The sequence below is a fragment of the Ambystoma mexicanum genome, chromosome 3p, assembly GCF_040938575.1.
Source record: "Ambystoma mexicanum isolate Mex_15411 chromosome 3p, UKY_AmexF1_1, whole genome shotgun sequence".
Taxonomy (NCBI): Eukaryota; Metazoa; Chordata; class Amphibia; order Caudata; family Ambystomatidae; genus Ambystoma; species Ambystoma mexicanum.
In genome coordinates this window covers 221,129,706-221,147,089 of record NC_090925.1, presented here as the reverse complement: position 1 = coordinate 221,147,089, position 17,384 = coordinate 221,129,706, and the positions used below count along the sequence as shown (strand labels likewise).

The 17,384-nt window shown below is 45.1% G+C and overlaps 1 protein-coding gene across 1 annotated transcript in view; it reads left to right on the top strand.

Annotated features, from left to right (window-relative positions):
* The window catches only part of LOC138580287 (uncharacterized), a 206,748-nt gene that overhangs the window by 110,576 nt on the left and 78,788 nt on the right, over positions 1 to 17,384 (top strand). The window contains exon 5 of the mRNA XM_069650700.1: positions 368 to 446. Coding sequence (XP_069506801.1) covers positions 368 to 446 — 79 coding nt within the window. The remainder of the gene's footprint in view (positions 1 to 367; positions 447 to 17,384) is intronic.

Sequence of the window (17,384 nt, the reverse complement as noted above, 5' to 3'; positions counted from 1 at the left end):
ACAGAAACACACATCCAATCACCCACCCACATAACACACACGCACACGCACACACACACACACACACACACTAGGGAAACTTCCTAGAATGTATCCTCCACCCCCAGCGGTCAAGGGCCCTATTTCTTCTACAACTGTCTTAATTACCCTTTCTTTCTAACTTCCCACCTTTCAAACCTCTTGCTTCTATCCAAATTATTCAACCGCTACAATAATATACTCTTCATACTCACCCATCCCACTTCTGCCACCAATTGCCCAGGAGACATCTGAAGGGGGATGAGGGGGTATACTCTTCCAGAATCCGTTTTCTGTTGCTACTGCTTGTGAGAGTCCTCAATCCTCTCTGCTTTTTCATGCTGTACAGGACCAGTCCCCATTACGCCTGACTGCGGTGCCCAGAAATTCTTCAATGCCACAACAGGGAGATGTGAGGACCTCAACCAGTGAGTGTGTCTGCTTGTCCTTGTTTGTCTCCTTCTGTGTGCGTCTGTGTTGGTTTTTTGTATATCCCACTTCGGTGTATGTGTGTGTTTCTCTCCATAAGTGTGTCTGCTTCCCCCAGTGTCCACCCCTCTCTCACTGTGTGTCTATTCCCTGTTTGGGTCTCTGCAGTGTATTTCGTCTGCCTGTTTATTTCGTTCTCTCTCTTTCTCTCTCTCTCTCTCTCTCTCTCTTTCTCTTTCTCTCTCTCTCTCTCTCTCTCTCTCTCCCTTCCTGTCTCTCTGACTCTCCCTCTCTCTCTCCCCCTCTTTCTCTCTCTCTCTCTCCTGCTCTCTCTCTCTCTATCACTCTCTCTGACTCTCTTTATGTCTCTAAGAAGGGCTTGCAGTCCCCATATTGGTCTAGTCTGCTCTGTCGCCTCGGAGCCTTGCTATTCAGAAAAGCCTTGTTGGGTGTAAACCAACTAGATCCACGAGGCTACCTTCACCTGGAGTTCGCCTTGTGATAGCCTGTCACATGGTTCTTGAGCAATCATTATTTTATTTTTAATTTCTGTCAAAACATTTTAAAAGGCTTACAAGCAGAGGTCACCAAGGAGCGCAGACAACATGGCTGCCTTGCTTGTTGTCTCCTTCACTCGCGTCTTTAACATAACTAAAAAGGACCCCTCATGACCGTCTACAACAGTGCTATAAAAACTTTTTTATGATGAGCCCCCCTTGAGTAGCAATATAGTTGCTGGGCGCACCCTGGAGTAGAAATCTTGCCGCCAGCCCCTCCCCCCAGATGTCATATCTGATTAAATGTTCTATTAAAAGCAGTCAACGTAGTCCCTTTTTGAATGGGTTCAAGCCACTCGGGGGTCCTTTGGCACCCCCCCTGGTGGGCCAGCCCCATAGTTTGAAGACCACTGGCACTGTACAAGGACTTGTGGAAGAGGGTGACCCCACCACTGCATAGGAGGCGACGCAGAAGAAAAGCTGTGAAATCAGTCTCCAGTAGTGAGCAGTGTGCCCAGGGCCATTTTAAGCACTTTTGGGGCCCTGAGCACAGACTTCTTTGGGGCCCCCCTCCACCAAACCAAAGGAATTAAGGGATCAAGAATACTCGTCGCACACCCCACATCCCACCTGTCACGCTCACAACCTATAGGTTGATATGCTGTCTCGCAGCATAATAAGCACGTTACTCCCTTTAAGTCCCCTTGCCCTCTTCATTCTTGCTCTAATCAGAATGATAAACAAGTCGCATTTGAAGACTAACATTCGCAGTCTACAAAAGGGCTACTGCTCCAGCATATACAGGATACTTTTCATCAATAACTTGTGGATATGGTTTTCAAATAGTGTTGCCATTGGATATCAAAGGAACAAAGGCCTGTGGTGTGCAATATAAATATGCTCACTATTAACACAGAGAAACCATAAATAAGGCTTTTATGAAGGTCATATCATGAGAAGGAAATCTCTCGGAAGGGCTGACAATTTTGAAAGGTTTAGGGACTGGCAATATTGAGAGGTTAGGCAATACAAGATTAAATGAGATGCCCAGGATCACACATCAGTTAAGGGGTGAAGGGGTGAAGCTGGGATGTGTGTCAACTCTGCAAATTCTGCATTTTAATTTTTCACATTACCAAACATGAACATTTTTAAACAAAATATTATAGAAGGGTGTTATGCAAAATGGGAATGATTCTAGCTTCATTCTCTCCATCATCAAGAACCAGCATACCAATCGATGTGAGTTAACAAATGTAATCTCGGTTTGTCTTTTGTATTTTAAACGTGAATTAAAACCTTTGTCTTTTACCAAAAAGCAAACCGTTTTTTGTGTCAAAGAAGCAGACCTTAAAATATGCTTGCCTGAGGCCTGCAGCATATGGTCCGCTCTCTTCTGTCTACCACCTTTCCACTGAAATGGCCTACATAAGAAGAAAGATCAAGTAATGGGCTAAACGATACCAGCAGCATGCAAGAAGGCAAACCTCACAGAAGACAGCACAGTAATGTAAAATATATTAGATGGTTTGACCAGGATCACTGTATCGTCTGCTGACAAATCCAGGATACAAACATGAACGCTGTTGTTCCATAGTCTTACATTTGGATACTTATTCACCTCTTGGAATAACAGTTTATGCCATCGTTGGAGGCGATTGCCTAGGTTTTATAACACCCCATCTGAACAAACCAATTTCTAGACATTCAGCATATAGATGATATGTTAGTTTTTATAGCAACCCCTATCTAGTACAGGTATATTACTAATAATAGCAGATGTTGTTCTGCAAAACCAAGTACATAAGCAGGCAGGTTTATAAACTTCAGACATAGGAAAGGCTCAGCCAGCCTTGCTGGAATGTGATATTCTAATTTTGCATATGAACCCATTTATCTGCAATGGGTGCTTCACACACTGAGCTAACTTCTGAACCATTGTGGCACTCAATTTATCAATATGCATTTCACTGTTACCTATTGCACATGATCAACATAATTCCCACAGGAAGGAAAGAATGCTACAGAGTTGTGCCATAGGGAAAACACAAACTATGTATAGCACAGTGAACACAGAAAGCAATACATGATACATTGATCAAGGCAGAATGGACTTGCCAAAACAGAAAGTCATTGGGTTTCGAGCCTCAGCAGCACCCCATAAAATATCCTGACGTGTGCTATTTAAGAATGGTGAACAATGGAATCTTACTTCTTCAGATCAGCTAGCCTTGTGGGGCCCCTCCAAGATGGGGGACCTGGGCAAGTGCCCCTTTTGCCCTCCCATAAAACGTCTCTGAGAGTGCCTGTGCCCTGACACACAGACTGTACCATCGAGAAAGTGGGTGTTCTCCATAAGTTAGCCCACAGCACTCTGAGAAGTCAACCAGGGAGACCGTATACCACGGGGACTAAGGTGGCATACAAGCCTGAGGTATAGCTCATATCGAACAAGTGGACCATGAGGATATCGGGGAGCCATTCGATGATGCACATTGGAAGCCCGCTCCAGTAGCATACAGGCAAGTCAGCCGATGCAAGGTCCTGGTAGAGACGCCGGAATGGGTCCTAGTCCATGCCCAGCATGGCACACCCTGGGAAGCATAACAAAGCGTGCTGGCATTACATATCATTTACATACACAGGTACTGGTTTGTGCAATCACGCATCGGGCTTAACTTCAAAGCACAGTGAGTGAGGCAATAGAGGTTTGATTGTGCTCAATCTTGCCAAAGCCAATATAAAAAAAATATGAATGCCCTGGGGGGTGACTCGGTCCGGTTGTGCTCCGGGAACTCTGCATTGGAAGAATACTTACAAGCTGGATCTGGTGAAGCGATCTCCATACCTTGCCGATACTGGAGAGGGGCCGTGCTGACGACCCGTGTCAATGTAAGGAGCACAGTACAGGTCGTTATTCATCCCATGTGAACAGTACAAATATATAACATATAGTGAAGGGGTAATAGCCATCCGCAGTCAGACTGGCACAACACACACCACACCCAAGTACCTTGCCCTCCCTGATCTCTTTTCAGCACACTCAAAGTCAGGAGGACATGAGTCAAGGACCCACCCCATCTCTACAACTGGAAGGATGCTAGAGGCGGACACTAAGGCGGATGTTCAATTACTACTCCATACCTCAAAGGCAGAACTGGCTGGAAGAAATGAGATCAATGAGGTGCAATATCCATACCTCAAAGGCAGAACTGGCTGGAAGAAATGAGATCAATGAGGTGCAATATCCATACCTCAAAGGCAGAACCGACTGAAAGAAATGAGATCAATGAGGTGCAATATCCATACCTCAAAGGCAGAACCGACTGGAAGAAATGATATCAATGAGGTGCAATATCCATACCACAAAGGCAGAACTGACTGGAAGAAATGAGATCAATGAGGTGCAATATCCATACCTCAAAGGCAGAACTGACTGGAAGAAATGAGATCAATGAGGTGCAAGATCCATACCTCAAAGGCAGAAATGACTGGAAGAAATTAGATCAATGAGGTGCAATATCCATACCTCAAAGGCAGAACTGACTGGAAGAAATTATATCAATGAGGTGCAAGATCCATACCTCAAAGGCAGGCAGAACTGACTGGAAGAAATTAGATCAATGAGGTGCAATATCCATACCTCAAAGGCAGAACTGACTGGAAGAAATGATATCAATGAGGTGCAAGATCCATACCTCAAAGGCAGAACTGACTGGAAGAAATGAGATCAATGATATAATTGAAATGAAATTAGACGCCAGGTTGCAGGACTTGGAATTCCAAGGGTCTGACTTAGCCTTGAAGATGGATGACCAAGAGAGCAGGGAGAGGAAATGTAATATTTGTATAATGGGCTTACAGGAACCACAAGGGGAAACAGTGGCCTCCCTCAAAAGATCAGTGAAAAGTCTTGTAAAATCTCTCTTTGATAGTTCTGGTGACATGGCCTTTGACAGAACACATAGGGATATGGTCCCCCAGGAGGTCCAAGGTCAATTCTGGCTATATTTCACTACTTTAAGCATAAAAAGGCGAGAGAAAAGGGAAGCATAGAACATGAAGACTCCAAGGTTCGCATATATCAAGATCTGTCTGCATTGACACTAACTAAAGGCAAAGAATGTCGGTCCCTGATGCAATGGCTTCACAATCATAATGTGCGTTGCAGATGGGGCTATCCGTTCTCTAAAGAGAGAAGTCTATAGGATAACGTCTGCAGAGGAGGGGGAGGGCGCCATGAGACATTTCAGAAAAGAACGGCGGGAGTCGAGTCTAACTGAGGCGGACAATGATTTGTGACCCGTAGGCAGAGGCTCACCGCTTCATCCCAAGATGGGGAAGCAGAATGGGGCCAGGAAATATTAAATACTCTGTCGAGGATTGGTTCATCTACCCCAAAGATGAAGGTTAACTGAACGGTGTGGGATACAGAATCTGGTACACGGAATAGGATGATGTATAGGGATGTTTATCTGCAGGGCTTTCATGAGACACCAGGACTTGACTTAGAATTGTATATGTGACTATTAGGGATCCCCTTACTGTATAGAATTGCTTCAGTGGGGTGAAGGGTTCCTTTTTGGTGGAACTAGTTTGATAGGACGTCTCCCAAGTGGGGGAAGTATTTGTTTGGATGGAGTGGTTGAGGGTACGAGGGGAACGGGAAGGGGATATGACAGGGGTAGCAATATGTTTATTCTAAACGTTTATAGCATTTCGGAATGGGGGAATACAGTGGGTGCAGTGCTAAGGGATATGCAAAATGTACACTGTGACACAAGAAATTATTTTGTGTTCTGTGGTGTTAGGAAGATTCCTATTTATGTGAAGTGTTCCCTCCAGTTGTTTTACACCATAGTCTGACTTTTCCAGAGGAGCATATGCCCTTAAAGAAAGTCAGTACTGGGAGACTTTGTTTCCCTTAGTCTTTTCCAATGGTTCTGTAAAATGTTGCAAGTGTACAAAGTACCTTACAGTATAGTACACTCAGGTCTTCCTGTCATTTCTAAAGGCCCTATACACCCTCGAAGGAATTTTTAGGAGAATTGCAGATGTTCCTTGGATAGGGCTGGTGGCAGCTTATCTTCTCATGTAATTTTAACCCTTTCCTGGCAGGTAAACCATGTTTAGGTGGCCTGGCTCCAAAATGGCCATGTCACAAGCTTCTTTGTCCTTTCCTTTGGCTATTTTGCCCCTTCACCTTCCCCAGGTCGAGTCGACCTGGGTCAGTCCTTATTTGGGCTTCTGCATGCCTTGTGTGTGTGCTTCCAGGATGTGGGTTGGACTGTCTGGTTCCAATACACATCCTGGGTCACAGAGAGTGATTGGTCCACGTATGGTGTGCCTGTTTGTGTGCAGATCTCCCATTGGGCCCTCTTTGTTTGACGCAAAGGAGATTCTGGATAAGAGAAGGCTCCAAACACCCATACCATGTTGATCTCTGGAGTTCTCACTGAACGAAGGATAGGATCCAAGTATCCTGAAACTGGAACCGCTGGAATAGTGGGGCTAACTATTCTCAGCACCTTCATCAATCCCTGCAAGTAAGCCTTCTCGGAAGTGTCCGTGGGCCAACCAGTAGGCTGAGAGCTTGTGCAGGACCTTTGTTCTGACACCGCCGCTGTTTCGAGGAGACCCTTGAAACTTGGTGCATCGCTAGCTCTGTGTTCATGGTACTCTCACCCCGGATTTCGTATACTTGGCATTCCCATGTCTGAATTAAAGAGAGAGCGCCCGAAACCGAGTGCACGCAGTTGTGTCGACCTGCCCTGGTGACATACTTTGCAGGTGACTTGCTGCTGTGCCCCCCTGTGCCCTAAAGCCTGCTGCAGTGAAACTGGCCTGATCCACCCACCTGGAGCGGAGAAATCACTGCAGTTCTGTTTGAGAATCATCGTTGTATCTATGCTGCTAAAAGCCACAGAGCCGCACAATTGAACCTGCAACCGAAGTAGACTCGACTGTCGAAGTTTGGTCTGGAGTGCACCAGGAGTCGATGAGTACTTGCGAACCCTTACCGGTGGCCCCTAGGGTATCCACCTGTTTTTACACACGAGGGGCCCCTGAGTGCCCCACTCATTTCCACAGATAGCCTGAGCTATTGAATTATTCCCAGCTCTTGGAACACGTTGTGCCCTCTTGAGGAGACCCTCCACGAATAATGGGAACTTATTCTGCATCACCTCAAACACCTTCCCAAGCTGCTACAGACCCTAAAAGAGACCCCATTTTCACGAGCATTGCAAGTACATTTGAGCAATAGACTCCCCTCTTCTTAGGGACTGGACTGCCTTTCATTTAGGATTGTGATTACTGCAGAACTGCCTCAAGGCTCTTTGCACTACCTGTTTCCTTCCCCTTCTAGGTTGTGGACCCATTTCGTGCATTAACCCTTTAGGCCACTTGGTCTTGTATATATGTATTTTAGTAAAATTGTGTTGGTGTAAAAGTGATACTGTTAATAACTATTGTGTTGAAACTCAAAGGCCTTGAATAAATGTATTTGTATTTTTAATATATATATACACCTGACTGGGAGTGATTTGTAAGTGTCCTTTACTCTGAGTGCTCATTGAGGTCTTTCAGTCACCCTCACCCCTCCTGAGACCTAGTCTTCACCGCCGCCAATGCTATCTTGATTGGTCTGGCCTGTCCAGAAGGTTACCCTGTTTCAAGAAACTAGGCTGGCCTTCTGAACCTCTGCCCACCAGGTCAGAGTTCAGAAATCAATCTTAATATGTGGGAACCACGAGGGAATGCAAACGGAAGGGAAATTATGTTGCATACAAGTGTGTTACGTCTAGGGACCCTGAAGGTGAAAGGCCTCAACTCTCCCCAGAAGAGATCCATGTTGGGGAGAAAGTTCAAGCAGTCCGGCCTGGATGTCTTATTCATTCAGGAAAAAAAACAATTCAAGAGATGAGAACAATGGCAAATAAAAGGGATTGGGAATGGGTTCAGCTCTCTGGGCCTCAATCAAGATCAGAAAGGCTGGTGTAGGGATGCTAATAAAAGAATCAGTAGGTTTGGTGGTCCACCAAATAAAGAAGCGAATAGATGGTCTGCTCCTGGCGGTGAAAGGGAGGATCAGTGAATCAGATGTGTTCTTATGTCTCCTCTATGCACCAAGCCAGCAGCTGGGTCCTTTTTGTTAGGAAGCACTACGGTTCCTTGAGGAGTGGAAGTTGGCGGTCTTGTTGGAGGAGATTTTAAGATATGATATGATATTTTATTTATAGCGCGCCTATACACAAGTGTTTCAAGATGTTAGCAGACGCGCTGAAAGATTAGCACTCAATGAGGAGGGGGTGACACGACCGATACATGGCTCTCAAGATGATTTTACCACAATCATGCAAATATATCACATGATTGTTTTGATTGTAAGAGACGTATCCAGTTTGAATAAGGTAAATTACCCTCCCGCCCATGGGACAGGATCAAAAAAACGTAACGAGCTGGAACGGTGCAATCAAGCGTGGGTTGCCTTACCGCCTTAAAGAAGAACATTTTGCCATGACTGTTATTTATGTTCCACGTGTTACCGGTAGAGGTACCGCCCATATGTTTTGAGGTGGTAAAAGGAACTTTTATGCATTTCCTCTGAGCGGGGGTGGGGGCAATTATGTAGAGCTTATACTACCCTGATATTGGCCAAGCACTAGGGTGGATTAGGTCTCCATGATTGAAAAGAGTATTATAGAGCAATAGAGTTCTGGGTACTCGTGGTAAGTGAGTTCAACTTGAAAATGGTTTAATGTCTCCAGTCCCCATAGCTGAATGGTAGTGGATTACCTAAAGCAATTTACCAGCCAGAATTAGGGAACACCCTGTTCTGGCCACCTTATGGCAGTTGTGGAGGAAGTCAAGGGTCTTGGATGGGGTGACGACCTGGTTTTCTCCCCTTAGTTGTCTGGGTTCCCGCTATCAGGGATAAAATTCATGAACCGCTCAGGTATCAGCCATATTATGAGAAGGGGCTGGTGAGGGCAGGCCAATTGTGGCCAGAAGGAACATGCTTAAGTAAATCAGCTTTAGACGAGGAATTACATGGAGAACCCATGTCAGCATTCATGTACCTGCAATGAAAAGGTGTCTTAACGGATAGATGTTGGGAGGGATATCTGAATCGGCCATTTACACCATATGAGCTGTTTCAGGATCTATCGGCCTCATCCCAAAACTATACAATTCACTATTATTCAGAGGGAGCTCATGCACTCATTGTGTGAAACTCTTGTTGGCAAGTGATTTGGATATGACTGACTACAGTGACCCTTAGCCCGCCATCTGTGGGAAGGTATGGTCATCTTGGATTGCAATGCAATATAAAATGCATTACTACAGATTGTTTCAGCAATGGCAGCTGACCCCACACAGATTTGCCAAGATGTCCCCAGGGGTACGTTCGTTGTGTTGGAGAGGGTGTGGTAATATAGGTATCTATGGGCATATCCGGTGGGAATTCACGTACACGCAGCTGTTTTGGGAAAGAGGTAATGGACTGGATGAAGAAAATAGATGGCATAGAAATGCATTTGTCGCCACTTTTATCGCTATTTGGGTTGAGGGAAGAAGAGGCGAGTTACATCGGATTGGTGAGAAAAATACTTTCAGTGGGAGGGGTCTTTGAAACGATGTTCTGGAAGAGGCCCCATCTCTACACAGAAAGAATGGATTAGCATGGCTTTTAAAATACATGGAATGGAGAATATGACAGAGATTTTGTCTGAAACAAATAATCATATGGACTCGGAATGGCTCCCTTTTACAACATACCACAAGCAAGTGACATCATTAATTAGGTGAACACCAACATGTGGGCCAAGCAAGACCGATAGAAGGGTACACGTACGACATGTCGGTGTAGCTGTTCATGGGCACCAGAGTTCACCATTCACAGAGGAAACCCCCCAAGTATTAATGTTGTGCTTCATCGAATAAACCATTTTTGATCAGTCTAGTTACATGTTGTACCCCCAATACATGGGAACGTGGGTGGAGCACAGAGGGGGAATAATTGGAGCATATTAAAGTAGGGTGATTTTTGTTGTTGGCAAGAGAGGTGCGCTGACATAGTGTTAGGGCAGTTTTTCTGAGGTCCAACTAAAGGCTTAGTAAAACCATTCAACTGAGGCAGTACAAGACTCCACTCTTAGTATTAGGCTGTACCACATCAGTTCAGGGAAGCATAGACAGAGAAGCCAGGCTTATTTTAGAAGGGAGAGAGGGAGAGTAGGCTATAGAATCTGTACACAGGAATTGTAGTACACATATGGTCCAAAGAAACAATTGTAAAAATAACTGGGCTATTTAAATACAGGTAGGCCCAGATAAATCTTAGGGGCAATAAGTACTATCCTGAAATGTCTTCAGGCCTAGTACGGTAGTCACCTGTCTGTTCCCATTTCCTTTCCATTCACCCCTCCCTCCCTGATTTGTGTTTTAGCTCTTGCACTATTTGAAATGTCGCCAGGCCGAGTACGATAGTTAATTTCACATTCTTATTTTTCACGGCCTGTAAGAATGTCACTGTATTTTTCCCTTGTTCCCTCCCTTGCCTTGAAGCACGTTAAAACACATTGTGTATAGGCGCTATATAAATAAACTACCATATCATATCATATCACATTATATATAACCACAATTGTTGAAAAACACAACACTATTCTTTCAGGGACACAGAGCAATGCATTTAACCTTATTTGGAACAGCTAAGAGTAGCTCTAGGGAAGTCAAACCAAATAGTTACTTTTGGATTACTTATAGTAATACAATGGTAGTACACCCTAACAGTTGTATCATGGCGCTCAGCAAGAAATAACATAGTAAGAAACTGGACAATATACTTTTCAGAATAGTGGAACACATATTCCAGGAACAGTATAAACCTATAACTCTGATTCAGGATAACACAATTATTCTAGGGGAGTTGGACCTTGGGGTGTAATATACCATTACAGTTGCTTTTCAGTTCAGTTGAACACAGTCTAACATAGGCAAGAACTCTTTACACTAATTGTGGAAGCACCAGGTAGTCCAAGGTCAACTACACCTAAAGGAACAGTTGTCAGGAATGGCACACGGCTACTCTAGGCAGGTAAAAACCTAACGTTGTAATATACTATTACAGTTGATTTTCATATCAGTGCAACACAGATTGAGGGAAGCAATATCTCTTTAACTTGTTTTAGGATGTCACACAGCTAACACAAGGTAAGTAAAACCTATATACTTTTTAAAGGAGCTATCAGCAACTTGTGGATCAGTATAACCTAAGGCAGACTTATTCGGGACAGACTAACAGCAAGTCAGGGGAAGCACGACCCAATTGGGGACACTCATACATTTATCCTAACAGGAATAGTAAAGTGGAACCAACAGCATTACTTTTGGGGAAGAGGCACAACCAATTCACAGGTCAGTAAAGTATCCTAATATATACTTTTCAGAATAGTGTAACACACATTCACTCTCATAGTTATAGTTACCAACCAACTTCTTTTACAAGTAAGTAACTTTTGAACACATATTAATCTTGTCAAGGCAGAACCCTTTCTTATCCAGTCCTTGCCTTATTCTACAGCATGAGTTCACTCTGAGGCAGTAGAGGGATCCTAGTGGTCTAGGTGCCAGCTGTAGGCAGAGTGAGATGGGGGTCAGTTGCAGGCAAAGTCAGAGTTCCAGAGGAAGACTGTTCAAACAAGTAAGTATTTCACAGTAAAGATAGCTGAGGGTCCAGGGACTACAGAGAACACACCCTAGGAGGATTCAGCAGTGGGCCTGGGTGAACTGGATGAGTAGCCTCCCAATCCCAGAAAACACCCCAGAGCTATACAGAAATCACCACAAAGGCTTAAGGTAGATGAAATACCCCAGCCAACACAGTACCTCAGCACAGAAGACGAATTCTAGCAGGAAGACTTCAGGATCTGCAGCCAAAAATCCAGTCACTGGATTCCTTGTCATTAAGACTGAAGACAGGACTGTGGAAGGACTTTTGCAGCAGGGATCATGAGAGAAGGCTCCAGGCAAGAGATTCCTCATAGCTGGATGCGGCTCTATGGTTTTGGCACCCTTTCAGGAGCCAGGAAGAAGACTGAATATCGCCAGTCAGATTCTTATCATTTTCAAGGTCCAGCACTCTGATGAGGGGACTGTTTTATGCCTCTGGATATCCAGCAGGATGCCCACAACATTTCAGCAGGATTCAGAATTTTGGAAGACTGTGCACCATAAAATGGCTCGAATTCCGTGGGTATTGGGGTATTGCATCCCCGCAAGGTCACAGCACGGCCTGGTATGCCTCAAAATGCAGGTAGTCTTAAGTCTAGTGAGTCCCACTAGGCTCCTGGTCAGGGTCAACGTTTTCAAAGTCCCCAGAGCGATTGGAAGGAAGGGTAACAGCAGGCTCTGGTTACACAGCAGACTCTCCAGTCACTGGAAATGGTCTCAGCTGCACTTTCTTCATCTTCCTTTTTGGATTTGGTCCCAGTGGTCGACTACTTCTTCAGATTCCAGAATCAGACTTTTATGCAGGTACCCAGCCAAACAGTCATGCAACATTCAAACTTGGATGGTTGGTGGTCCTTTCAGGACAGCCAGCCTACCATTTTGAACTGGATGCTCACAGTCAGGTTGGAAGACAAAGGGCTGCAGAGTTTTGGACTCCTTACTAGCTTCCTGCCTTCACAGGCACTCTGGAGCGCGGGTGGGGAGTCCACAGGTTTCCTGCCAAAGATAAAGTTAACACAAAGGTTTTTCCCACCCTGCATGTCAGGGGAAGGAACCAGAAAGGACAAGAACCACTGAGATGGTGAAAAAAGAAGACAAGACAGAGGCCATTTTGATAAAAATGTGCACCCCCAGGTGCCTTTACCGGGGCTGTGGAAACAGCCCACGCTAAAGGTGGACCAAATTAATAAAAGATTCACTGCCACCAGCCATTATAGGTATGTTTGCCCTTGTAACATAAATATTACATTTAGAATGAGAAGGGGTATACCCAGTATCTCCCCTTGTACTCTACATAAGGTGGGCGTTGCTGAACTCACCTAATAAAATGTAAAAAGGTATCCAAAGATCCCTTCTACCCCTGGGAACTGTATTTCTCTCAAGGTTAGCCAGAAAAAAGTTAAAAGGGGAGCCCCAAGGGCAATCCAGCAACAATAAGCAGTATGTGCAAAAAGTTGGCAAAGAGGATAAAATTAAAAATCAGTCTGGAGAGTCTTAAAAATGACACCCATAACAAGAGTAAAAGTTTATGTGTCTGTGGAAAAAGGTTCCCAAGATTTCTATTTTTCTTCTTTATTACATTGTTATGTCAAAGTAATACACTTACTTGTATCTTGCTTATTTTGCTCCTGGAAAATTCAATAAAGAGTGAATTTAGAAATGAAAAAGCTTACAAGCAAATATGCAAATTTAAATATAGGGTCATATGTGATCAGATACATCACTAAATTACTGACTAAGCGGTGTACCCCAAGGATGAAGCCTTTCTACTTGTCCCTCCTAATTTATTTATTTAATGTGTTGAACATTTGTATGGTGCCTATACCGCTTAACGTTTTTCCAGGCATCCCTAGACAAAAGAGGGGTATGGGGGGGGGGGCACAGGAGAGAAAAAACAACAGTAACTGTCCTACACAGGCCATGTGACATTCGGACCGTCCAAGTGCAGTAAAAAGAAGTGCAGAGGGATGTGAGAGGGGGATATGGAGGAGGGAGGGAATACAGAGAGAGGAGGAGGACTTGCAGAGTAGTGGGGTCCTATGGGCTGACCAAGTGCTAAGGGGAGCCCATGAGGGCAAGGGCCAGGGAAAACAAGGGGTAGGGTAAGCTAAATGTGGGGACAGGGGTGGACCACAGCAGAAGGCTGCTCAGGGAAGGGTGCCCGTGGCAAGTGCTGGTAAGTGGTGAAGTGGAGGACTGGTTAAGGGAGGGCCTGGTTACAGTAAGACTCATAAGGGACACAGGCAACCAGTCGCAATGGCAGGTGGAGATCAGAAAGGGAGGGGGAGAGAGAAGAAGGAGGAGAAACGGAAGGTCTTGAGAAGCTTCTGGAACTTAAGGAGATCCGGCTCAAATCAGAGAGGGGCTGGGAGGGCATTCCAGAGGGAGGCTCGTGCCGAGGAAAGAGATCCACCTCCCACTCTCTGGCTAGAGAAGTGTCTGATCAAATACTTTCTTCAATGATTTTATTTGCAGGAAAAAGTACGTTCTTCATAAAACTGAGTGAGTATATTTTGAAATAAACACTAAATATGCAGGCTTTGTACAAACTAAAACCCAAAGCTGTTTGCTTTCAAGACTTAGGGCCTCATTCCGAGATTGGATGTAGTCATGGTGCTATTTGCGCCATGACTGCCTCCAATAGCGGGTCCGGCACCAGTATGGTTCAATGGGGACTTACCGGTGTAGTCTGACCTTTGCGGGACCAGTAAGTCCCCATTGAAAAAGCCATTCCCAAGCCCCCATAGGGCTCAATGTGAATGGGGAAGGCGCTAATAATAACCAGGCGTTAAAGGAGGGACCAGCTATGGGAACTCGTAGTAGGGCGGTAAGGGATTATCAGCACCGGTCTCTTACCGGTGCCCGGTATACCTTACCGCCCCACTCGGAATGAGGCTCTTAGACTCACCCCAGAATAGCCCATGTGATAAGATCACCTGCTTGTAGTCTTTGCATGATGTAGCTTGTAGCCATGACGCGTATAATATTTGCTGTTCCAAAAAATGTTTGAACATGCTTTGTGGTCCTAAAGCTCATCGGCTGTCAGGAACACGTGTGAATGCATCTGTTATGCACCAAGTTTTTAACAAGTGTTATATAATGTCTGCTATTCTCTGCATGATGACTTTGACAGTGATACAAATGGATTTTGGAATGTGATGTTGTGGTGTGATCCCCACTGTTATTATTTTCAGCCAGAAACAGGTTGTTTTGCAGTGGGGTACCGCTTCAAGGCAATATAGTTAACAAGGAGGGGATGGAAAACAGAGCTTGGAGAGAAGACAGAGCGACCAAAATGGGCATTAGTAACCACATTTCCATATATGCAAGTGAAAATGTGGGTCACTTACGCGAGATGTCCCCAAAAAAGCAATATGCATGCATTACACTGATGTAAGGCAAACAGCAATTAGAATCCGGGTTACCTCAAGAGAGAAAAGTCTCACGTGCGTTCATACGTTGAAAGCCTGCAGCTCGTTCAACTTAAATTTGAATTGCATTGGACTGCTAGGATATTTTGAGGAGTTTTAGTAAAGAACTAAGATATTTCATTACTTAAAGTGAGAGTGGAGAGTGAGGTTGGGCCTACGCTGGAATTCATAATTCTGCTTGAACTCGTCAATGGTGCCAACTCACCATCTAGTCTTTGCTGAAGATGCCCAGTCATCTTGTTCTTTTCCTTCTTCACCCCTGCTATCCCTGAGGCCATCACCAGCTGCCGCACTGATGCCTTCCACTGGATGGCTAAACTCTGCCTGATGCCTAACACCTCGAAAATAGAGGTCATCATTCTCCATACCTCCAAGGATAACCCCACTCTCCCATCTCCCCTCTGCTCCCCTCCAACACCCCGAACTCCATCACCCAAGGCTCACAGCCTTGAAGGTTCTCTTCAGTAGGAACATTTTATGCTCCATTAGTTTCTGTTGCCACTGCTGCCAGGCGTACCCTTCTTATGATAGGGAGGCTTGCCGCCATCCAGTGACCACTCTGGTAAAACTATGATCTACTACCCTTGTGCTCAACAAATTGGACTAACACTTGCAAGTACACATCAATCTCGCCTCTACTCCTTCATTCTCTTGAATAAAGTTTGTAACTTTCCTTCATGCAACTTCTACAAACTACCTGGTTCTATGACTATCCTTTTGGGGCTGCTCCAAAAGATAGCTTGCCTTATTTTGACCGCATCGTAGCAGCCTCAAACTAGCCACAACTAGGCATTCAAACCATTCACCAGGGTGGTTTCACCCATCAAACCCCCATACCAGGCACCCCCTGGTCCTGCCTGCCTCCCCCACCATGCCTTGTCCTGGGTGTCCCCTGCTCTCCACAGAACCCTCTAGGATCCGCTTACCTGCTTAACCACTCTTTTGAACTGCTTACTTGCTCCATCGCCTTTATCCCATCTTCTGCTTTCCTCTCCTGTGACCTCCTCTTCCATTGGCTTCTGTGGGCATTTGGGTGGCATTTCCGGGTTGGTCTCTTTTCTGTGAGGTCCAGGAAAACGCAGCCCTAAGGCCCACAATGACCTACCCACACTGATTGGGATTCCATGTAAAATTGCTCTGTCTTTGAATTCAAATCCGTATTCATTCTCCCTGCCCCATTAGCTTGCTGACGGCACCTCTCTCTACTCTCCCTTTTGAATCTGAAATCCTGCTTGCTAAACAGCCTGTCCTTCACTAGATCCCATGTGCCTCCCCTGCGTCCACTCCTTCTCTCTGCTTGCCCCTCAACTAAACTGCTTACCCCCAGCCATCAAAGCCATCCCATCAGCAGACGGTTGAATACCGGCTCAATCTTCACTTTCTAGCCAGTCAAAGGGTCTCTCTTACCACCACACTCTCCCTCCCAAACTGGCCCTCGAGCCTATTCCTCCCAGTAATGTCATTCACAAATCTATATTTGTAAATTGTACCAGTGTAGATTCTAGCACTGGGGTCTAAATATATATATTATTGTTGTCTGTTTCATCGTCCCCTGTCTATGTTCCATTATTTTACCCCACCTCCAAGTATACATGTGACAAATCGACTTCCGGGGCACCAGTGGCCCAGGAATGAATATCGTTTCTAAACCATCAATCAGCCCCACACCTCTAGTACACCAGAAGGGATCCAAACAGATTGGAACACAAGCCAATTATAAACCTCCTTGTACAATTTTGGTAGCGTGGACGGAATAGCAGGCTTATCTCCAAAAGGTAGTGGATCATTGGTTAGTTGCAACACAGCAAAAATACAATTATTACCCAATGATAAAAGGGACTGTCCAGTCAAGGTTGTATAAAAATGTCTCTTTTGTTATTATTACAACAGATAGTTCGAGCACGCTTCAAAATACAACCCACTATGTATAGGAACAAAGAGGACAGACATTTTCACAGAGGAAAGGGAAGCACTCTGGATACTGACAGGAGGGTAGTCGGTAAAGCAATCTTAACTGTTAAAGGTTATTTGGGTTCAGCACCAAGGAAGCAAGGGGTCATAAATGTCACTAGCAACCTTCGGAGATGCTCCAGGGAGACAGAGCCGCAATGTACCTGGTGCTTGAGATGTTCTTGATGCTGAACAGCGTCAAATCGGTTCCAGGACTCTTTGCAACTCCTGCAACAGAGTTTAAGATGGAAGACAGCTGTGGGTATCAGGCGGCAGGCAGTTCGGCAAGCAAGGCTGGATGGACAGCTACAGGCTGGCTTAC